This window comes from Lissotriton vulgaris, chromosome 5 (genome assembly GCF_964263255.1).
Source record: "Lissotriton vulgaris chromosome 5, aLisVul1.2, whole genome shotgun sequence".
Lineage (NCBI taxonomy): Eukaryota > Metazoa > Chordata > Amphibia > Caudata > Salamandridae > Lissotriton > Lissotriton vulgaris.
The window spans coordinates 924,005,302-924,029,871 of NC_141693.1; the positions used below are offsets into that span (position 1 = coordinate 924,005,302).

The window sequence follows — 24,570 nt, forward strand, 5'->3', positions numbered from 1 at the left end:
ATATTGCAGGAGCGCACTGTACACACAGACAGAACAGGAAAAGAATGGCTAAGATCATCCCAATGACTATCAGAATCTTCCATCCCCAGGCAGATATCAGTTCCCAGAACCACCCCATCAAGGACCAGTCTCCTTCATCCACGTGAATGGATTCAGAGATTTTATGCAGTTTGGAGATGGCTTGGTATACTGTTGTCTGGGACAAAAACACAGCAACTTGATTGAATCACTTTACATACCCCACCTCGGTCTGCAAGTATGACATCTAACGCGACCCTGTTCTGAAAAGTCATAAGGCGATCCGACTGGAGCTCAGCAGGCAAATTACTAAGGGCCCCGGCAGTTTCAACTACAGTGGCTTCAACCACCCTTGTCAATTGCCTTATGTTCCTGCTGTTCACCATAGGCCCCCAAAACGGCAGGAAACCCTTTGCAAAATCTCCGAATTCTAGTCCTGCAGTGTCTTCTTTACTGATGACACCTCTAACTATCCTTGTCCTATGGTAATCTGCTGTGGCCGTGTAGGTGGGAGGCAACAGGAACGAGACAAAACATGTGCCAGAGAAGTCAGGGGGCAACCATGTATAGGCCCTATCATGGCAGATGAAATAAGTACCCTTAGCTGCTAGGAACGAATGGGGAATTTCGAGATGCAAAAACATATGTTTCAGTGCAGGCGCTCTTACCCAACTGAGCTCTGGGATTTTTGCCATTACCTTGCAGACATAGGTGACCCTGATGAGGTACAATCCAAATAGAGGAGGATCTCTTCGCTCGCTGGTTCTCACTCAAAACAACTCCACATTTTGTAATATTCCATTTAACATAAGCTTGCAACTCATCTCTAGGAATCGTTCTGTACGAGTCAATTGTTCTGCTCATATTTGCAATTCCTACTACTAATGCTTTGTTGCTTGAGTTACTTTTCGTGGAACGTGGGGAATATGGTTCGATATATGAACATTGTTTGAAATGCCCACAAAGAACCATTGTAACTAAATGGTAAGACCAAGTATGGGATACCCTTGTCTGTTGTATGTGGCATAAGACCACACACCCAGCAGTTAATTGTGTTTACTACTAATTGGTGTTGGTGTAAAAGCTGAATGAAAGAGTTATTAATAAACTCTAATCTTCTAGAGGACTCATGTTCAGGCAGGGGGTGAAAAGAGTGCGAGGAAACAGTAGGAGGAGGTAAGGGCTGTGTAGTGGGTGCAAATGTCACTTGAAAGGTGTATAAAACATATCCTGTTAAAAACGTCATCACACCAAACAGCATGAAAATACAACATATCAACGATCTCTTCTTCGTCATAAATATACACATTTTGTCTTTAAAGTTCATTCGTTTGGCAGGTCTCTCCATCTCAGAAAACTCCATCCTCTCTAATTTGCTGCCCGCGGTGGTAGGGTGTTTCTGCTGATGAGTGCTTCTGTCAGTCCAGGGCAACTCCCTTAGACCAACCAGAACTGTCGACCTAACGTCTCCAGCTGCACTCCAAAGACTTGGGCAACCGCGACCCTAGCAGCAGAACCGGATGGCGGTTTGAAAAACAAAAATTAGCAAGTTTCTCGGATGAGAGAGCTGCACAATCAAAAAGTAAAAAGAAATATTTTATTTGTCCATAGTCATAGGTCATAGGTCTTGGCCTTAAATTGTAACGGTTTCTTCCAGGTTCTGTCTGGTCTTGGAATAAGAGTTCAGGCTCTGTAGTGTTCAATCGAATTGACGGAGGCACAGCTTCTTGCAAGATGTTGTCGCTTTACTTTTCAGAAATTGTTCCTTTTACACGTGCATCGCTAAAAGGTAGAAAAGGAGGCACAGTCTCAGCTTCAGAGTCAGCGATACCCTCCTGGACCCACCGGTCGTACGGAAGAGGCAGTGGGACCCTCTTACAATGAATGCCGTGGATCCAGTGTTTCTTTCCTTCCACTCGAACAGCTGATCTAGTCGAGAGAAGAACTAGATGAGGGCCGGTCCACCGGGGCTGGTCATTCTTTGTTCGCTGAAAGTTCTTTATTAGCACATAGGATCCAGGATCGATATGATGCCCTGGAGCTTCAGAGGCCTGAGGTAGAGTGTTGTGGACCTGTTGGTGTAAAACTCGCAATTTAGCCGTCAATTCACACAGATAATCAAGCAGTACAGGGTATTCTATCTTGCTAAACCTGGTTGGCCTTGGCACTCCCCATATGTTGGCCGGGCAGGCCGAACACAATTTCATAAGGACTAAGTCTCACTCTAGAGTGAACAGTCCTTCTCGTTGATAGGAGTGCCAAGGGCAGGGCGTCAGGCCATTTAAGACCTGTGATCGCTTGAATCTTGGCCAGTTTCAGTTTTAACGTGCCAATATAGCACTCTACTAGTCCAGCTGATTGGGGGTGATTTGCAGCGTGGAATTTTTGCCGTATGCCTAGCCCCTCACACACTTTCTTCATCACTCGGCCCACAAATTCACTCCCATTATCACTCCAAACCATTCTTGGCATTCCAAATCTGGGGAAGAATTATTTGACAAGGGCTTTAGCTGTGGATAAGGCAGTATTGTCCTTAAGGGGATATGCTTCTACCCATCTTGAAAAGGCACAAACAACAACAAGTACGTATTTTAAATTGTTGCACCTTTCCATGTGGATGAAATCTAGCTGTAAAACCTCGAACGGATACGTTGGAGGCGCAAAATGACCAGCTGGAGTTGGGGTTCCCCTACCAGGATTGTATTTCAGACACACCATACAATTCTTGACCACATTCTCTGCACACTTAGGAATTCCAGCATTTTGCCATACTGGAGCTAACAACATACAGATCCCTTTCACACTGATATGAGCCATTCCATGAGCCATTGTCACCACTGCAAGCACATACGCATCGGGTAGCAACCATCTCTGATGCTCTGACAATTCAACCCAACAACCATTTGCATCCAATTTACCCTTGCTTTCTCTCCATTCATTCAACTCTTTCTCTGTGGCTTCAGCTTGAATGGACTTCACCCTCTCAATCGTATCTTCACACATACCAACATCACCAACCCATCTTGCAGGGCCTGCAACATACATTCAACTCATTACATTCCTTGCAGTTTCTTTCGCAACTTCATCCGCAAACGCATTTCCGCGACCAACATCATCATTAACCTTTTTGTGTGCACTGCATTTCACAATCGCAACTTGTAACGGCAAGGTCAGTGACTCGAGGAGCTCATTCACCAACTGACCATGCTGGATCTTAGCACCATGCGAAGTCAGGAACCCACGTTCTTTCCACAATCGTCCAAAACTGTGAGCCACACCAAAGGCATACTGGCTGTCCGTGTACACATTCACTCATTTTCCTTTCACCAACACACACGCTCTTGTAAGTGCAATCAACTCTGCTGCTTGCGCTGAATTTTGTGGGATACGTGCAGCTTCAACATTCGTATGCAAAGTCGTCACAGCATATGCTGCAGTCATGCTGTTTTTCACCATCATCATCTGTCTCAACTGAAATCGGCAACAACATGGCTGGGTTCAATGTATTACACCTCTTTATGTGTACATGATTCGCTAACAGTGTCAGCTCATAACCTGACAATCGAGCACTAGTTAAGTGCTGTGTCTTTGTTCTGTTTAACAGAATATCCACTGCATGCGGGACCATCACAATTAACATGGTATTCATCACTAACCCAGCAGACTGTCGGAGAGAAACAGCTGCTGCCGCAGTGGCTCTCAAGCAACTCGGCAACGCCTTAGCTACCGGATCTAAAGTCGACGAAAAATACATGCAAGGACGCTGTTTGTCCCCAAAAGACTGTGTCAGAACTGACAATGCACAACCTTCTCTCTCATGGACATACAATGTAAAAGGCTTACTGTAGTCGGGGGTTATGTTATGTTATGTTATGTTAATTGGGCTCTTCTATAGCGCAACGGCTACTCCAGTCGGAGTGTCCCGGCGCTTTGGCGAAGAAGTCCTTTAATGGAAAGGAACATAACTGCAAAAAAGGAACAGCAAAATTAACTAGTAAAAAGCCAGGTCTTTAATGCCTTTCTAAAAGACAACAGACTGGGGGCCTGTCTAAGAACAATAGGAAGTTCATTCCAAGCGCGCGGAGCCAGGTAGTGGAAGGAACGCCCTCCTTGTCTGGTTCGCTTGATGGATGGAACGACCATTTTAGACAAGGAGGCAGATCGCAGAGCTCTGCTCGGCTTGTATAAAGCAAGGCGCTTTCTAATATACCTAGGGCCTGAGTCATGAAGAGCCTTATAGGTTAACGTCAGGCTTTTGAAGAGAACCCTCTTGGCTATAGGGAGCCAGTGCAGTTCCTTCAACAAGTTAGAGGCACTAGTTCGTCTGGGGAGTCCATAAATGGCCCTAGCAGCTGAATTTTGGACTACCTGCAGTCTCCTTATCAAATATTTTGGGAGTCCCAGATAGAGGGCATTTGCATAGTCCAAACGCGACCCGACAAGTGCTTGGACTATGACCCTTCGATGGTTCACCGAAATCAAGGGGAGAAATTTCCTGAGCATCCGCAGGATTCCAAAGCATTTCCCCGGAAGACACGCAATTTGAGGCCCAAAGGTTAACTCATTGTCAACAATGATACCCAGGTTTTTAGCCTTGGTACTAGCATTGGCAGGAGGAAACAGATCTTGTGGCCACCAACTTTTCCAGTTTGGTTCAGAGACACATCCGAAGAACAGCAGCTCCGATTTATCGGAGTTGCATTTCAAACCGTGTCTTTTGAACCAATCAAAGACTGCCTCTAAGCAGCCTCTGATACGGATCCCATCAAACACCTCGTTCTTGTTATAAGTAAACAAGAGCTGGGTGTCGTCAGCGTAAGACACGATCTGAGCGCCAAACGACTCCGCAACCTCTGCAAGGGGGGCCATAAAGATGTTAAAAAGCAGGGGGCTAAGAATAGACCCCTCAGGGACCCCCACTTCCAGGGCTGCCATAGCTGCGGAGTGAGGTGGCGCCCAGATCGTTTGTCGACGGCTGGCTAGAAATGATTTAAGCCAGTTCCACACCGTCCCCCTGAGACCACAATTCCAGAGTCGAGTTAGGAGGGTATCATGGGGAACGGTGTCGAACGCCGCCGACAGGTCTAACATGACCAACACGTTGGGTACCCAACACAGGAGCCGAACACAAGTCAATCACTGAGAACTAAGTGGCTGAAGCTGGAATCATAGTCAGTAGGGCAGTGATATCGGGGACAACGGGAAACTGTGGCACAACTATTTTATTGACTTCTCTAAGATCAATCACAAACCGGTAAACAGGGGGCTGGGAAGGATCAGTACGCTTCAAAACCGGCAGAACAGGACTATTACAAACGTTGCCTCTTGTCTCTTCAATTACATCTTTCTCAATCAGATCATAAATGATCGCTAACAACGCCTTTTCACCTTCGATAGAGATCTTGTATTGCGGAATACGTGGCATTCTAACATTGGCTTTTAGTGTTACAACATATGGCGCTATTTCCAAGAGAACTGGTTGTGTGCGTTACATGGGAAGTAGACGCATCCTTGCACTAGGGCACACAATGTGGTTCGTTGAAACACAGACTCCAATGAGATTTTTTTAGCAGTTGATTATTTATTCATCAATTTTGCAAAAGGAAGTTTTTGTTCAAGTTTTCACAAAAATTTCTAACATGTTCATAGAAATGTTCCAGAGATATACTCCATACTCCGATGCATTTCGGGCTGGTTTTGCCCTTTGTAAAGGAGTTCTGAAAGCAAAATAGACTCTTTTACCTTCTGAATCATCAACGGTAAAACATACAACGTAAACATTTGCATTGCATAACAAGTGTCATAGCATAGTTATTGGCAACAAAATAAGTGGTTTACACTAAGAGGTGAACCCATGTGATGGCGTGAGCTGGGTGAAAACTGGTGAAAGTGAGGGGAAATGTGATAAGGTGAACGTGATGCACTTACGTGTCATGGTCGTGAAGGCTTGGCTCTCTGGGGAGGCAAGAAGAAGGGGGTTAGACGGGTTGAATGCCCGACGTTAAAACATGGTAACGCGGGTCTCACTAGGAGCTCCAACTTACTTGGGACTGAATGCAAACAGCAGCGGCTGATGTATTCTCGGAACGTTGGCTGGAAAGTTCACGGAGTGACGGCGGAGTTCGCCGTTTTATGACACTACGCGAAGTTTGTTGGTGGATGTAGAGAGGGGACTGGGGAAATGTGAAGATGGTGGCCATCTTGGAGAGGGGAACTGAATGAAGAGTGGGTAACAATGTAGCAATAACAAATATTTACAATGAAGGTGTGAGACCGGCTCACACTAAAGGTCAAGCATGAAACATATATACCACAGGGGGTATTCATAAGAAAGCACTCAATTCTATCCGGTCATTGAGGCCGTGTGGCTTCATTGACTGTAGTCTATATATCCAAGCGGTTTCGCGCTGGAGAAGAAATTTGTTGTTGTCTTTTCCTTCTTTTTTTTGAATCATCTCAAGCACCAAACACTTGAGTTGGGCAACGTTGTGGTGAAGTTCATTGAAATGCATGGCAATGTTCGATTTTTGGTTCTTGGTCCGAATGTTCGACTTATGTTCATGAAGACGAGTCTTTATTTTTCTGGTGGTTTTACCAACATAAACCATGCCGCACGGGCATTTCAGTAGATATATTAAGTTGGTGGAATCGCACGTGGCATTGACATGGAGTTTGATGTTGAATCCTCTCATTGGGTGGTTGATATTATTGCCCGTGATGACATTGTTGCAATTGTTGCAATTATGGCACGGACGCGTGCCAGTATGGGAGGTTTGTTGAATGGGTTCTTTGCATAGGATTTCTTTGATGTTTTCAGATCTGGTATATGCAAAGATGGGTGGATTCTCAAATAGGTTGCCAAAGTCAGGTTCCGATGCCAAAATGCGCCAATGTTTTAAAATGATTTTTTTATATTTGATACTGGAAGTAGAGTATTTAGATACCAACACTGTTCTGTTTTCATCCTTTCTCGAGGAGCCTTTGAGAGCTTCCTCACGTGAGATAGCGTTAGCTTTTTTCATAGCTTCATCGAGCGATTCCTGAGGGTATCCTATGCTGATGAATCTTTTGGCCATTTCCTCCATTTTTTGTGTACATGTTTCAGGATTGAAAACTATTCTTTTGATTCTGAGCATCTGGCTGTATGGGAAGTTTCTTTTGAGTGATTGTTGATGGAAGCTGGTGTAGTGGACTGTATTGTTGCGGTCTGTGGGCTTTCTGAACAAATCGGTTGTTAGCCCAGTTTCTGTTATTTTTACTAATACATCAAGGAAGGTTATTTCATTTTCACTGATGTCCCACGTGAGAGAAATGCGGTTGTCTTTGGAGTTTAAGTCTCTTAATGCTGATTCTAGATTGTCACGGGTGTTGCTCCAAATGAAAAATAAGTCGTCAATGTAACGGACGTATAACTTGAGGTTCTCTGTCCAGTTGGAATTGGCATAGATGTGGGTTGATTCGAACTCTGACATATAAATGTTCGCGTAAGTCGGTGCAGCGCAATTGCCCATGGACATGCCAGACATCTGAAGATAGTGAGGTTGTTCATGGGTGAAGTAACTGTGGTATAGCGTAAAGATGAGGAGTTCCATTAGGAAGGTTTGAAGGGATTCTGAAAGGTTGCTGTTGAGCAGCGCTTTTTCAATAGCTTCAATCCCACCGCCGTGGGGGATGGACGTGTAGAGACTTTTGACATCAGCGGTGCACAGGATAATCTTTTCATCTTTGGAGAATGTTATTTCAGAAAGTTTTTGAAGAAATTATGTGGTGTCTTTGATGTAACTTTTAAGATTTGTTACAATGGGTTGTAGATGACGGTCCAAAAATTTGCCCGTGGGTTCGTGAATGGATCCCCGTGTGGACACGATCGGTCGGAACGGGGGGTCGATGAGGTTCTTATGTATTTTCGGTAACATCACGATAGTCGGACTTCTAGGATGTTCGGTGGTTAAGTATTTTTTTGTGCCGTCATCAATTGTACCATTCTCGTGGGCTTTGGTTACCAGGTCTCCGAGTTCTGACCTGTATTGTTCGGTTGGGTTGGTATCAAGCCGCATGTATGTTTCTGGGTCATTGATGTGTTCTTTGATTTTAGCATCATACATTCTAGTGTTGAGCACGACCAGTGCACCGCCTTTGTCGGCTTTAAGGCATTTGATGGTTTTGTTGCCAGCAATCTTCTTCAAGGTGTCTCTGTCTTTGACGGTGATGTTGGACTTGGTTTTTTGTTGGAAGTTGATCTTGGATATGTCTTGCTTGACCATGGTTTCAAAGATGTCTATACTTTTGTGACTGCAAGGTGGCATGTAGGTGCTGGTGGTTTTTAATCCAAGAAGTTGATCCGGTTTGGTATCTGTGGTTGGTGGAAGTACTTTCTCAAAAAAGTGTCTGAGTCGCAATTTGCGAGTTAGTTTGAACGTGCTAAGTTCCAATTCTAAGAGGTTCGTAGAGGTCGTAGGAATAAATGTAGTACCCTTTTGTAAGAGTTGTGTTTCATGGGAGGTTAGTGCTGTGTCGGATATATTGATCACTAACGATTCTTCCTCTTGGTTTTCTTTGTGACCTGAGGTTGAGCGGGATCTTGGGTCTTTTCTTGTTCTTTTTCCCCGACGGGGTCGTCCACTTCGTCGGGGCCAGACTCTAAAAAAGGCCCGGAGGTAGATGGGCCCTCATTAGTTGATTGAGTTGCTGGTTTAGGGTCTCGAGATTCTCTAGATGAGGCGCGGTCCTGGGTGTTTTTTTGGGGTGGGCGACTAGAGCTGTCGCTACCGGAAGAAGACGTGTCTGTATTTTGATTGTAAGGTTTGTTGCGGCGACGTTGTGCGTACACATCGGCCCAGGTGTAGACCTCCCCAAGTTTATAGTCGAGGGTGTCCCGACGAAATTTACGTATTTTGCGCTCATTGATTTCCTTAGAGTGTTTATCGAGTTGGCTATTTACATCCTCTAGGATAGATGTTAATTCCTCAGGTGTAATAGAATCCTTTAGTTCTGCTTCTATGGTGGTAATTTCTTTAGATAGGTCAAGTAATATTGTTGATAATTCCTCTACTATTAACAAGATGAGATCTAGACTACATTTATTTAAGATCGCATTCCACCGTTCTTGGAAATGAATTGAATTGAAAAGAGATTTATAATGCGCAAAACAATAACCCGCAGGTATCAAGGCGCCTAGCAAAAAGGCCAGAGAGTGATCCGGAAAAAGTATGAGACCCTACACATATGCTTGCTGAAAGAGATGGGTTTTTAAAGCAGTGCGGAAGTTCTGTAAGGACGGGAGAGATCTCAGATCCAAAGGAAGTTCATTCCACCACTTAGGAGCAAGAGTGGAGAAGGCTCTGCCACCCCATTTGGCTCTTCGTACACGGGGGGCTGCCAGACGCAGTTTCCCAGAGGAACGCAGGTTCCTTCGGGGGACATAGAGGGAGATGATGGATCCTATTCCAGTGTTGCTCTTTTTGGCAATGGCTCTGTAGGTCATACATAGAACCTTAAACCGGATACGGTGTTCTACCGGCAACCAGTGCAGCGTTTTCCTGGCTGCAGTGGCTGAGGAGCGTCTGGGAATATCCAGGACAAATCTAGCTATGGCGTTTTGGACTACCTGTAAGCGCTGCAGCTGTCCTTTGTTAAGTCCAGCATACAGCGCATTACAGTAGTCCAGGCGCGAGCCGATGAGAGCAACGGCTATTTGTTTTCTTGCCTGGAAGGAGAGATATTTCCTGATCCTACGTAGGGTGTGAATCAGGCCCCAACAGGTGGAAACAGTTCTGCTCACCTGGCTGCCTAAGTCAAGTGCAGGGTCTATTAGCACCCCGAGATTCTTGGCAGAAGATGTGGGGGAAGGGCATGTTCCAAGTGAGTCGGGCCACCAATTGGCTGACCAGATGTTTTCTTTCCCCCCAAACACCATCACCTCAGTCTTCTCCCCATTCAGTTTCAGAGAATTCTGGATCATCCATTGACCAACCGCCTCCATACAAGATCTAAACTTGGAGGCGATTAGTTCATCTGAATGGGGAAGAGAGACGAGGATTTGAGTGTCGTCTGCGTACGAGACTACCTCCATCCCGAATGATCTTATTAATTTGGCTAGTGGGGTAACATAGATATTAAAAAGGGTCGGGCTGAGTGCTGACCCTTGAGGAACACCACATAGCACAGGTCGGGATGGAGATAGGAACTCCCCCAGCTTGACTCTTTGTTCCCTCCCCGTGAGGAAGGAGGTCAGAAGATCCAGAGCTGCGTTCTTCACCCCTACCTCCCTCAGCCGCGATGTAAGTACTGAGGGGGAGAGGGTATCGAAAGCCGCAGTTAGATCTAGCAGGACCAGGAGAGAGGTCTGGCCCTCATCTACTGTCGTGCGGATCTTGTCGAGCACGATAGTGAGGGCTGACTCGGTGCTGAATTCTCTCCTGAATCCATGCTGGGAGGAGTCTAAGTATCCTGAGCTTTCCACAAAGACGGCGAGATGCTTGTTAAGATGTGTCTCAAGCATCTTCGCTAGGGCAGGGAGCAGGGAGATAGGCCGGAAGTTTTTTAGTACTCCCGGATCCAGAGAGGCCTTTTTCAACAGGGGTTTTACTACCGCCTTCTTCCACTCTACAGGGAAAATGCCATCTCTGATGGCTAGATTCATTACCTCTAGCAGCGGTGGTAAAAGGGTCTCCCTACACTGCTTGATGACTTTCAGTGGGCAGGTATCCAGAGGGGAACCAGACTTGGTCTTGGCTAGCAGTAGCTCGAGATCTTGCAAGGCCAGCGGGGGAAAAGAGTCCAGGGAGCATGGTGGGGAGATTTCTGTGGTGATCTGGCTCGTCTCTACCCTAGGTGTAGATGCACTGAGAACAGCTCTTTGTTCCTCGAGGGCCAGGTGGATATCCTGGATCTTAGTATGGAAGAAGGAGGCAATCTTATCACAAAGATCCTGCGAAGGAATGACAGGGTCAGGGACTTGCAATTTGACCAGGGAGTCAACAGTTTTAAAGAGCTCCTTTAGAGAGGAGAGCGAGGAAGTCACGGTGACAAAGTATTCTTGTTTAGCCTGCAAAATTTCAGCTTTGTATTTTTTAACAAGAAGTCTATGAGCTTCCTTGTTCTTAAGGTCCCAACTAGCATGCCATAGCCTCTCCTTTCTCCTCACTTCTTGCCTAAGAAGCCTAAGGGAGTCGGAGAACCAGGGGGCAGAAGGTCTCCTTCTAGCTCGGCGCCGAGATTGTACTGGGGCCAGTTTATTCAAGGCCTCGGTAGTGACCTGTTCAAAGTGAGCGACTGCAGTTTGTACGCTTTCTAGGCCAGTGGTAACAAGGCTTGCAGCCCAGGGCACGAAGGAATTGCTATTAATATTCCTAAAATTTCTGGTAGTCTCTATTATGTGGTTCCCTATTTTACTGGAGTTCACCCTATGATGTTTCAGAAGGAAGGGGACCGCCAGATGGTCAGACCAGGAAAGATGGATCGGGTCCTTGGTAGTCAAACGGGGGTCATTGGAGAAGATGCCATCCAAAGTGTGTCCTGCACGATGTGTGGCTCCCGTAACACGTTGAGTAAGCCTGCAAGATTCTAGGGCCTCAATGAGACAGGAGGTATCAGAAAGATCGTGCCGTTCTAGGTGGTAGTTAAAGTCACCCAAGATGGAAAAGTTATCTCGGCCAAAATAGGGTTCAAGAGACTGGAGGAGGTGATGCGTGCAGTGGGTTCTCGAGCCAGGGGGTCGATACATTAAGATACCATTAAAAAAGGGGCATTGCGCTTCCTTTATTGAAAAATAAAGTGCTTGAAAACTGTCAGGAAAATCAGTTATGGGTACTATGTGGCATTGTAGATGATCTTTATAAAGGATCGCTATCCCCCTCCCACTCGTCCCTGCCTATCGAGTCTAGCCAGGCAGTACCCTTCAGGGACAGCCTCTATTAGGCTCCGGGTCGGAAGAATCCTTGGCCCAGGTTTCGGTTACAAACACTAAAGTGGGCGTTCTGTCCAGTACCATCTCCTTAAACATAACCTTGTTCTTGATAAGGGAGCGGGCATTAACCAAGATGCCCTCTACTCCTGCTGTATTAGAACTGGATGTGACGGGGTGTTCAAAGGTAGGATGGATGGGGGCGGAATTAGGAGGTCTGGACAAGGAATGACAGCCACATCGTAGTGGGAGCAGAAAATCATCCGGTTCAAAGGAATATGAGCAGCGTTTTTTACGAGGTTTAAGAGCCAACAATTCGCAAAAAGAGTAGCTGTGGGGGAGAGATGCCAATTTACCAGAGTCCAGGGGCCAGCCGTCCGGCGCGTCCTTGGCGCGGACGGGCGCAGACGGGCAGGACTCTGGCACGACTCCGGCGCAGATCCGGCGCGCCCGCTGATCGTGTCCGCTGCGCGGAGTCATCCCTGCCCGTTTTTATGACGCTGCAAATCGCGTCAGGAAGCCCAACCCTACCCAAGATGGCGGCCAAAAACCGGTGCCCTGCCCTCGGCGTCAACACTCAGCCGAGAGCAGGTCCGGTGCAAGAGGGGAGAGGGTGAGAAGGGGGCTGAAGCGCTACAAGCGCAGGGGGGTCACAGCACAAATATCACACAATAATAGTCCCACCTATAAGCTCAGGTGAAACGAAGTGCAAATAGCGAGATACAATTTTAAAATCAAGTAAAACAAAGGGGAAAGGCAAGAGACCTCCCGGCTTCCGCCTCAGGAGGGGGAAATAGCGTGCAGAGTCAGAATTACCTGCACTCGCCCTCTCGTCCCTTTTATGACGCTGCAAATCGCGTCAGGAAGCCCAACCCTACCCAAGATGGCGGCCAAAAACCGGTGCCCTGCCCTCGGCGTCAACACTCAGCCGAGAGCAGGTCCGGTGCAAGAGGGGAGAGGGTGAGAAGGGGGCTGAAGCGCTACAAGCGCAGGGGGGTCACAGCACAAATATCACACAATAATAGTCCCACCTATAAGCTCAATTTCACTAGGGCACACAATGTGGTTCGTTGAAACACAGGCTCCAATGAGGTTTTTTAACAGTTGATTATTTATTCATCAATTTTGCAAAAGGAAGTTTTTGTTCAAGTTTTCACAAAAATTTCTAACATGTTCATAGAAATGTTCCAGAGAGATACTCCATACTCCGATGCATTTCGGGCTGGTTTTGCCCTTTGTCAAGGAGTTCTGAAAGCAAAATAGACTCTTTTACCTTCTGAATCATCAACGGTAAAACATACAACGTAAACATTTGCATTGCATAACAAGTGTCATAGCATAGTTATTGGCAACAAAATAAGTGGTTTACACTAAGAGGTGAACCCATGTGATGGCGTGAGCTGGGTGAAAACTGGTGAAAGTGAGGGGAAATGTGATAAGGTGAACGTGATGCACTTACGTGTCATGGTCGTGAATGCTTGGCTCTCTGGGGAGGCAAGAAGAAGGGGGTTAGACGGGTTGAATGCCCGACGTTAAAACATGGTAACGCGGGTCTCACTAGGAGCTCCAACTTACTTGGGACTGAATGCAAACAGCAGCGGCTGATGTATTCTCGGAACGTTGGCTGGAAAGTTCACGGAGTGACGGCGGAGTTCGCCGTTTTATGACACTACGCGAAGTTTGTTGGTGGATGTAGAGAGGGGACTGGGGAAATGTGAAGATGGTGGCCATCTTGGAGAGGGGAACTGAATGAAGAGTGGGTAACAATGTAGCAATAACAAATATTTACAATGAAGGTGTGAGACCGGCTCACACTAAAGGTCAAGCATGAAACATATATACCACAGGGGGTATTCATAAGAAAGCACTCAGTTCTATCCGGTCATTGAGGCTGTGTGGCTTCATTGACTGTAGTCTATATATCCAAGCGGTTTCGCGCTGGAGAAGAAATTTGTTGTTGTCTTTTCCTTCTTTTTTTTGAATCATCTCAAGCACTAAAAACTTGAGTTGGGCAACGTTGTGGTGAAGTTCATTGAAATGCATGGCAATGTTCGATTTTTGGTTCTTGGTCCGAATGTTCGACTTATGTTCATTAAGACGAGTCTTTATTTTTCTGGTGGTTTTACCAACATAAACCATGCCGCACGGGCATTTCAGTACACCACAAACTAAATCGCTGTGCGCCACGCTACTAAATCTTAGCTATTTCCAAGAGACCCACATCATTAGGACCATTAGCCCAAAGAATACCCGGGAGAAAAGACAATTCTTTCGGAAGTTTATCTTTTGACAAATACATTGGAGAAACCACTTTCTAACCCAGTGTAAGTTGTACTCCCGAAGGAGAACAGTACAAAGTCGCATATAATCTTTTCAACAGATCCAACCCCAACAAGTTTTCACCACAACCTGTTGTAAGAATAAGGGGTGCTTCAAATTCACAAGGTCCAACAGAAAGGGACATAGGACTAGAAAACCTACAGAAACTTCCTTGCAATACGCACACTGATTGGGTCCATACGGTAAACGTTGTTGAGAAGACTCGTTTCTTTGCGAGTTTCTCGAATACTGCTGAGGTTGCTGATAATCGCGCTGACCATTAGTACGAGGTGGATAAGCTTGCTGTAGAAGGGCTTTAGTTTTCAATTCCTTAGTCTTTTTATCCGCTTTCTCTAACTCATCTTTGCGCCTATTTTCATAGTACTGGGCCGTAGCTAAAATCAGTGCTGACGTGGAAACAGCCCAAGCACTCTCAGAATCCTTCAATTTATTACATAGTCCAGGAAGCAAATTATGTACAAATTTGTCAACAAACATTCTCTGGCCACCCTCGGTAGCCATATCCTGACCACTATGATCGACGAAGGTCTCTTCAAACCGCGTGAAAAAGTCAGACACAGTCTCATCTTTCTTCTGTTTGCACGCAGACAACTTGTCCCAATTAACACGCAATTCGGGCATTAAAGTCTTCATATACGTAATAATCCTATCAGGAAGTTCTGCTACTAAAGGCTCGGGCTTAGCACCACCAACTTGTCTACCATCAGCAGCGGCAATATTAACCCATGTGTCGCCTAACTCTTGATCATGATCCGCATGACGAATCTTTCCCCATAATGACAACATGTCTATATCGGCTAAATTCATGATGCAGGATCCTGCAGTCTGTGATAATTCTTTGTAATATCCTGCAGGATTTTTACGGGGATCAGGCAATGTCTGTTTAAGGGCCAAGACTTCAGCTTGCTTCCATGGGACATGTACCCACACACGCTGAAAATGTGGCGGGATGGCTGGAACAGCATTTGCGTCCCCTTCCCTCCAAACTGGGGGAACCTCTCTCATGGGATATTGTCTTGCCTTCTGCTTAACCTCAGAGTCAAACAACGACTGAGAAACACTCTCACTCCTAAACGACAACAATGTCGCAACTGCTCTCTCAACATCAGAACCTACAATTGTGCCTTTTGCAAACTCGAACCGTACACGGTACAACTCAGACATATTGGGTTCTAAATTATTCTCTTCCAATTCCTCGCGAAGGAAAACACACATTTTCTCGAGGAACCTCGCAGCAAACGCTTTCTGACCACGTCGACATACAGGGGTCGATGAAGTGGCTGGCCTTCCTCCAGAATTTTCACACAAAGCTCCTCACGAACCTCTGGCTTGGCCCGGTACCGCTGATACCGCCCCACGTTGGGCGCCAACGGAAGTACCGGGTTTTTAAGAACCCAGCGGTGCCAGGGAGAACACCCAAAGACTTCGAGTCCTTCCTGTTTCAGACTACAGAACAACAGAGTCTTCTTGGTGAAGTCAAAGATCGTATTTATTGGCTGCAGCCAGTAACAGGTATCCTAGAAGTACAACAGCATGTATGTTCTCAGGAGACTGCTCGAAAAAACAAAGCCAGCCTTCTCTTTTCATACAAAATAATAAGCTTCAGGCAAACAATCCTTATTTTACAGTTGACCATACACATATTTTCACTACAAAAAAAAAGCAGAGTCATGATGACAAGCCCACATTTCAGTTTGTCCAGTCCATAATAAATTACCTGGCAAGACCCAAAACTTCCATCCGATATCGACGGACCCCCAATGAAAACGGGCACCTCCTCCTCGTAAAGCAGGTCATAAAGAAGAAACGGGGACAGGTGTGAGTAAGATTGGGCATGGTTCGTGTGCGATGAACGGTTTATGGCATGTTGTGCCTTGATACTAATCTCATTCGGCCACTGGGATGGGAACTGCCCGAACAGGTTTGGCTCCGGGCAGTGGAGTCAGCTTTCCCAGGTCACAGAGGAGTCAACAAAGGTATACGTGTCCTTCAGGTCGAATTTGGCCTTAGTCATTTGGCTATGTGAGGGCAATCACAAAATGGATGCTGCTCACAAAATGGAACTCGAGGGTTCAGGACGAAAACTTCGATTTCAGGGTGATTTTGTCACTCGAACATGACGAAAATATTTATGCATAGTATTTAAGTCATTACCGGTCTGCTAGTACCAAAATCGCCATGATTCGACGATGTTTTATGACACGAGTCCAGAATTTTCAGTACCACAGATGCAGAGACAATTCCTCAGTTGGATTTGTTGCTTCTCAAATTTTCCAGACCATCTTGGATGCTGCAGCAGATTGAAGCCTTTAAGGAGGCCATGATACAGATATTTGGCACTTCTTCCAGCTTACTCTAGCGCGGAATCAAGCCCCAACAATCCACAGGGGTCCTCAGTTGTGTTTACACTGGCAGATCCATATTTGGCCCATCTGACCCCATTATACCGATCATGGACTCTTTACAGGTCTTGTGATTAACTTGCACTTAGATTAAGGCCTGCGACCTTCCTTCCTGTGTCTACACTGGTATTGGCACATTTAGTGCTGAAAGACGATAAGGGGCAGGTTCTGATTTCTGACACTGAACCCACTTCAGCATTTTCCTGACTAATGTTACATTACAAATTGCTAAAGCGCAACCGATCACCATTCTAATCCCTATATCCATCCTAGAGTGGATGGGCCATAAGAGGCTCCAATAAGGTTTTGGCTCAGATTCGTATGGACTTACAAGAGGCCAGTGGGCTTGATTCTTCACCTATGACAGGGTTGAAGTGGACATTTGGACCTCCAAAAAAGAAGAGTGCTTCTTTGCGGTGGTAATTTGTCATGTGAGGTCTTGGACCTACAACTACCTTCTATTGATGTTAAGATAAAGTGATATATATAACTTTTATTGCAGCTTTTTCTCCAATTCCTAAGGCCCTCATTTACACTTTAATGGGCACCTGGTCAAAGCCATGTTCTAGCCCACTGGTGAATGGGCAGGTGGCCACATGTCACAAACCAGCACCTAGCACACCTGATGTCCTTTTTTAAACATCCTACTGCCTAGAGTCTGTTTCTTCAGGCTTCAATCACCAAGGTGAATCCCATCTAATGTCCACTAACTTCCTTGGGAATGGAGTTTAAAAGGATTGAGGCATCCAGATTCAAATGTTCTTTTCCGCTAGACTAGCACTGAGATCAGTCAGTGCCGTTTGTTTGTAGAGCAGATATAAGCAACCTCTGGAGCATAGCCAGTGAGATCTTGATCATGACTCTAGAAGGCTGTAGGGACTCACTGGCTCAAACCATTGAGGATGGTCATATGCTCCCCTTGATACTACTGAATGTCATGGAATGGTGGTTGGCACGGCCGTGGTACTCCACCTCTGCACATGGATGTGCTCCAGAGGTATAACAACATACAGGCCTCTTTCATGGAAAATGTAGGGAACTGGGCTTTTGTTGTGGATACCCTCCACACTTTGTACCACCTTTTAGCTACTAGATGCTGATTTTGGAGTGTGACAGTGCACTGAGACCTGATAACCAGACCTCAGTGCCAGGGCTCCTTCCCTTAAACAAGGTGTTGTATAATTGTGCTACAATTGGCAAAGTACCTTAGAACCACTATAAGTCCCTCATAAATTGTACCACAGGTACCGAGGGCATTGGTACTAAAGAGGGTCCTTAAGAGCTGCAGCATATCTTATGCCACCCTAAGGGACCCACATACTAATTCCACACAAATTGCCATTGCAGGCTGCGTGACATGGTGCAAACCATGATTGAAAAGAATGACATGACACACTCCTGTGTGCCATGCCACCGTCACTGCATCTAATATATGAAAGTCACCCCTACAGCAGGCCCTTGAACGCTCAGGCAGGGTCCATTATATGTGATGTGAGGACATATCTGCATGAGCAGATAAGCCCCCATGATATCTAGTTATATTACTAGATATTGCAAGTGAGCAGGGAAGCCATCTTAAGGTATGTCTTGGGCACTGGTCAAAACTAGTTTCCCAGCTACATAATAGATTCACTAAACATATGGGGCCTTATTTATGAAGGCCTTGCGCCACCGGTGCGTCACTTTTTCCCATGTTAAAAGTGGCGCACCGGCGGCGCAAGGCCTTCATAAATAAGGCCCATGGTGTTTGGTATCAAACACCTTGTATTAATAAACCCACACTTAGTCCAGTGATTGGTTTATTAATGCATGTACCCAGAGGGCACCTTAGAAGTGTTCGCTGAAAACCTGCCAACTACTAATGTGTTGAAGGACTAGTCTTAGTCAGCCAGCCGCCACAGGCATTTTCTGGCCCCCAGGAGTGAGAGTTTTTCCTCTCAGAGGTCAGAAACAAAGCCTCTGGAAGAGGGGGTTTTCACTCTCTCACACATGATGACCTGCAAATTAGTATTATAAGGCAGGGGGCTTCAAATAGCCCACTGTCTTTGATATGCGGACCTGGCTTCCCTCACAGGATAGGATCCAGACCCCCCCCCACCCCTTGACCAGGGCCCATTTGGCGCCTGGACAAGGTGGGAAATAAGCTATACAGGAGATGATTTGGACTGCCAAACTAGACACACCTATAGGGTGACCAGATGGAAGTGAATTTTGACTAAAGAGATTCCACCATCTTGTGTATGGCTTAGTTAGGAGTTCTGGGACAGTGAAATGCCCACTCTCCAAAGGAAGTGGTCATCTAGGGAATGTAGTGACCCCAGGGATAAGTAGCCCACTGGCTACTCCCCTTCACTAACCTCAATACCCCTAAATTAAGTATTTAGGGCCCCCCTGATACCAGAATTTTAGATTTCTACAGACCAAAATAAGAAGTGAACAAAGAAGAAGACGGTTGACCTGAGAGCCGAAGAGCACTTCTGCCTTTGCATCAACCCTGCTGCCCTGCCTGCTGCACCCTACCCTTATGGAGCAACTGATTCTCCCTGCCACTGTGCACACGTCAAGAAACCCGGAGGGCTACAAGTACTTCGCAAATTGCCAGAGGAACTCCCTTGCAGCCTTAGGCACCAAAGAGCAAGACCCGGTACACCGACCTGACACCTATGGGGAATACTGATGCAGCTGCTGGCCAGGAAGAGGTAACAGTGCTCCTATAGGTCCGTCATTCCTCCAGGCGTGGGATGCCTGGACTGACACGAGCCGCATAGTACCAACCCATTGCAAAAGTCAAGGGTTGTTGTGCCCAGACTGGACACCAAAGCCCAGGAATACTGACCTGCACATCGAGGGACTTCAGGGACAGTGAAACCCACATCGAGAGTGGCACAGCTGTCCTATTTGCCCCTCTGCAGCTGAATCACAGACCAAGAGTGAGTCTGTGACTGCCGCCACACGACACCTCTAAGCACCTATGCACCTACGCTCCAGAACCTGAGTCAAAGGGGGGTGACAGTGACAACACCCGATAAACATCACCTGAGTATCATGAAACATTAGCATATTAGCGCATTGGGCTGATACCCTGTTTCCTCTATTGTTTTAGTGTACACCCCCTGAAGAAGGGCATCTGTGCACGAAATGCATTGGGCATAACTAAATTGTTTGGTTTATGATCCCCGTTGTTATGAATGAATAATAATGGAATTGAGGAAGAATTGAGAATCATTTGGAAAGGATGAATAAAACTATGAAGTATTGATAACGTTTTCTGAAAAGATGTCTGTTTACTTCTGGAATAAAGTATTGAACATTGTCCTGAGTGCACAAGGGAGATACTCCCCTTGTTCCAAGGAGTGCCAGTTAGAGTGACAACAGTGTCCCCAGACCCACAAGAGCTAAACCCATCCTTGGTTTTGCCCAAACTGGACGGACTTTCAGTCGCTGCCTATACCCTCTTTCTACAGGCCCCCTCCAACAGCGGGAGACTCCAGCACCAGACCCGACGCCACAAACTCGACAGCCCGAGGAGAAGTGGACCAAAGTTGTCCTTGTGTACCCAAGGATCTCAAGGGTCAAGCCCCCCATGCGGGTTCCTTCGGGCTGGTGCCCCAGTCCCTGCTTTGAGCTTCTTTGTAACGGGACCACTCTCTTATTGAAGTGAATCAGACACCCAACATCATGACACTCCTCTGCACCCAGACACCCCAGAGTCTCTCGAGGTGAGCTGTTGATGTTGCCTTGGACCTTGCCATACTCAACTTAAGTCCAGAAGAACAGCCCCGTAAGTCACTGTCAAGTGCCCATATGCAATACATGTTTTTCCTCCCTAGGATAACATTACCGGTCAGAAATTGCAGTAAGTGTCCATTTTGTAAAAATTCATAACTGATGATCTTGAATGGATTCGTCAATGGTGGCCTTACGGCGCCATGCCTGGCTGATAACACCTGACTTCAAAAGTGAGTTCCAGGGTAATCTCATGGACAAGTGCTTTAATTGAAATCGTCCTTCAAACAGAAGCCAGACTCTGCATTGGAGCGCTTCAAAGAATCTCGAAATACGGCCAGATCTTTGGGCCTCTGGGTAACACCTCACGCACAGTCTTTTAAATGGCAGTAGTTTTCAGCCATGTCAGCCACACCTCAGACACTGTCCTGCGCAGACTCCCCAAGTTGTGTGAGGATGTGGACGCTGTACATTTCGACATCATGTGAATGGTAATCAGAAGTCGTCTGCCATCCAGGCCCCCCGCAGCTGCAGCCTCCAAGCATTTTTAGTTTGGTTCTGCAAGACCATGCCAGTCCAATTGGAGGAAGAATTCAACATCATCTCCTCCTCTGGTGGTCCTTAACATTGGACAAGTAGGTCTTGCAGATCATTCAGGATGGCATTCAGTTCCCTTTCTGTCTTATCCTCCCCGTTTAATGCCAACTCAAGAATAGCTGGCTGAGGATCATCTGTTATTACTCAAAGAGGAAGTTACAGCTCTCCTGGCCAAGGGAGCTATAGAGAGGTTTCAGGTTTCAGAAATAGGCAGTGATTGTTAGTCCCACTACTTTACGATACCAAAGAAGAACAAGAGTCTATATCCTATTCTCGGCCTGCGTACCATCAATCTCTTCCTCAAAACAAGAAATTCAAGATGCACACGTAGGCTCAGGTCTTGTTTGCCTTAGACCAGAGAGACTGGCTGGTAGCATTGGACTTGCAGGATGCGTATTATCACATCCGCATCCTGCCGGCCTTAGGCGTTACCTGCGGTTCAAGGTAGGCCTCAAGCACTTTCAGACGACTGTGCTACCCTTCTTGCCTTACCAGTGCCCCTAGGTTGTTCACCAAGGTGATAGCGGTTTTTGCAGCTCATCTGTGCAGGTTAATGGTATCCGTCTGCCCCTACCTCGACGACTGGCTGTTGACGGCGTCCTTGCCTCAGGCGGTCATCTCTAACCTCCAGACTACGTCGGAGCTCCTGCATTTGCTGGGTTCTCTATAAATGTGTCAAAGTCACACCTGACTCCTTCTCAGATGCCCCCTTTCATTGGAGCTGTTCTGGACGCAAAAGGCTTGTCCTCCCGAACACCGAGTCCAGGATATTCAGCTTATGATACTGATATTTCAGCCTCTAGCCTGGATTCCTGTGGAAATTACTCTGAGACTGCTGGTACTCGGCCTCCTGTTTCCTATTGGTAAACCATGCCAGATGGTGTATGCAGGGGGACCTGAAATGTCAGTGGGCGCAGCATCAGGGGAATCTCTCCAACATGGTCCAGATCTCAGAGGGAACTGCAAAGGACCTGCAGTGGTGGGTAACGAACTGCGATTGGGTCAGACGCAGACCCCTCTACCTTCCCCAACCGTATCTCACAGTAGTGACAGATGCATCACTCCTGGAATGGGGCGGCCATCTGGGAGAGGTGGAGATCAAGGGACACTTGTCTTCTGCAAAGTCGGGGTTCAACATCAACTTGCTGGAGCTTCGGGCAATCCGGCTAGCATTGAAAACATTTCTTCCCTCCATCAAGGGGAAGTTGGTGCAAGAGTTCATGGACAACACCACCTACATGTCATCCTGCAACAAGCAAGGTGGGGTCATGGAGCATTTGTTAAGAGGCCCTGTGTCTCTGGAGATGGATGGAACAGCAGGGCCTGCTCTAGAGTCGATGGAACAGCAGGACCTGACCCTGGTGGTTCAACCCTTACCAGGTTCTTTGAACGCCAGAGAGTACAAACTCAACCATTGATGCCTAGCGGATCACAAATAGTGTCTCCAGTCGGAGGTGGAGCAAGTTCTCTTGCAGCAGTTGGGAGAGCCGTGGTTAGATCCGTTCTCCTCCAAAGAGAACGTACAATTTCATCAGCTGGAGTTTCCAAGCCGACTATTGCTCTGCGATGCTTTTCATCACGAGTGGAGCTAAGGCCTTTCTGTATGCTTTTCTTCCTATACCATTTCTGCCCAGAATGCTCAAGGGGCTCAAGAACAACTGAGCCCAAATCATCTTTGTGGCTCTGGACTGGGCTAGGAGAGTCTTATATCCAGAGCTTTTTCAAATGAGTACCGATCCTTCAATCAGGCTGCCCCTTGGGGAGGATCTTCTGTCGCAGAACGAGGGCTTGTGCACCCGAACCTGTCAAATCTCTGCCTCCTTGCTTGGCAATTAAGTGGAGACAGTTGGCAGCTTTCGACCTTACTCCTGAAGTATGTAATGTAAGCTTGGCGGCCGGGTGTTCTTCCACTAAGACGGTATACTCCTGCCATTGGCAAAAGTTTGTAAATAATTGTACAGAAAGGTCTATTGACCCTCTTGCTGCTTTTTTTCTAATTATATTCTTTTTATTCTTACCCTTGCCCAGCAGGGCTCTGATTTCGGTACGCCTAAGGATCATCTTTCTCTTCTGTCCTTTTTGTGGCTGCCGGACCAACCCTCCATGTTCAAATCCACTATTGTAAATAGGTTCTAAAAAAGGCTTGTACATATGTTTTCACCTACGCCCTGTTTCGTGCCAAAGTAGGATCTCAATCTGGTTCTCAATTATAGTTTGTGTGCTCCTTTGATCTATTACACAGGTGTCCCCTCTGGCTGCTTACCATCAAGTCAGCCTTTCTAGTGGTGATAAGCTCTGCCCAGAGGGTGAGCGAGCTGCAGACGTTATCATCCAAGCATTGCTACCTTAGGCATACCTGGATAAGGTGTTGCGTCAAACCTGTGCCTCCTTGCTACCTAAAGTGGTTGCATCATTCCATCTGGGTCAATCAGTCATACTGCCCACATTTTTTGCTCCTCCGCATCCCTCTAACGACAAGGATTGTATCTACTGCTGGACCCAAAAAGAGCATTGTTGTTCTACCTTGACCGTGCGAAAGAGTTCAAGGTGGATGACCAACTCCGTGGGTTAGGTGGGAGCTAAAATGGGTTGGGCAGTGTAGAAATGAACCATTTCGCGATGGTTTATTATCTGCATAAAAATCTGCTATGGCTAGGAGCGTGGGTAGGAAACGTCCCCCTGAGGACTTAGGAGCCCATTCCACCAGGGGGAAGGCTGCGGCCACGGCATTGGCATGTAGAGTACTAGTCCTCGACATCTACCAGACTGCAACGTGGGCTTCACTGCACAAGTTTGTGAAACTCTACTGCTTGGACAGTCAGGCCTATAGGGATTCAACCATCAGGTCCTGCAGGACTTTTTAGTCTGGTAAATCTGTCTGCAGCCCACCACTAGGAAGTATGGCTTGGGCATCAAATCAAAGGTTAGGAATCTGCAGCTAGAGGTCGCTATCAGATGAACAAGCTACTTACCTTCTGTAATGCATTATCTGGTAGAGACTATATCTAGCTGTAGATTCCTTACAGAACCACCCATGACTGATTTATAGGGCTAGGGTTCTTCCCCTTTACAGGACCCTAGTTTTGATACACAATAGTCAGTTCACTTCATGGCTCTGTGCTTTTGGCGTGGAAAAAGTGAAAAGAAACTGACGCCACACGCCTGGGTGGCACTAATATAGGTGACCGTAACATCACAACTGATGCCAACGACACCGGTGATGTCACGTGGAGCCAGAGTTAGCCACCTGATGGTGCGCAGGGGTACTGCTCACGCAAAAGTTTCCATATTCAGTCGGAGGCCAGGGAAATTCAAAGGTAAGGAATTTGCAGCTAGATATTGTCTCATAAGATAATGCATTACCGATGGTAAGTAACTTGTTCTTTAATGCTTTATCTCCTGAAGAAGAATTTTGGTGTTAAGTGGCTGTCCAATTGATCAGTGTTTTTCTCTTTTCACAGCCACGCCGAGTGGGAAAATCTGTTAAGCAGCTGCAGCGCATTTATCTTTTTTGGAACTGAACGGTTTTTATCTCATATACTATTGGAAAAGTTAGTTGCAATGAATTTCTCAGGTGAGCAA

At 46.6% G+C, this 24,570-nt stretch overlaps 1 protein-coding gene across 1 annotated transcript in view; it reads left to right on the forward strand.

Annotated features, from left to right (window-relative positions):
• The window catches only part of CFAP46 (cilia and flagella associated protein 46), a 1,558,477-nt gene that overhangs the window by 1,337,706 nt on the left and 196,201 nt on the right, over positions 1–24,570 (forward strand). The window contains exon 57 of the mRNA XM_086922533.1: positions 24,450–24,562. Coding sequence (XP_086778659.1) covers positions 24,450–24,562 — 113 coding nt within the window. The remainder of the gene's footprint in view (positions 1–24,449; positions 24,563–24,570) is intronic.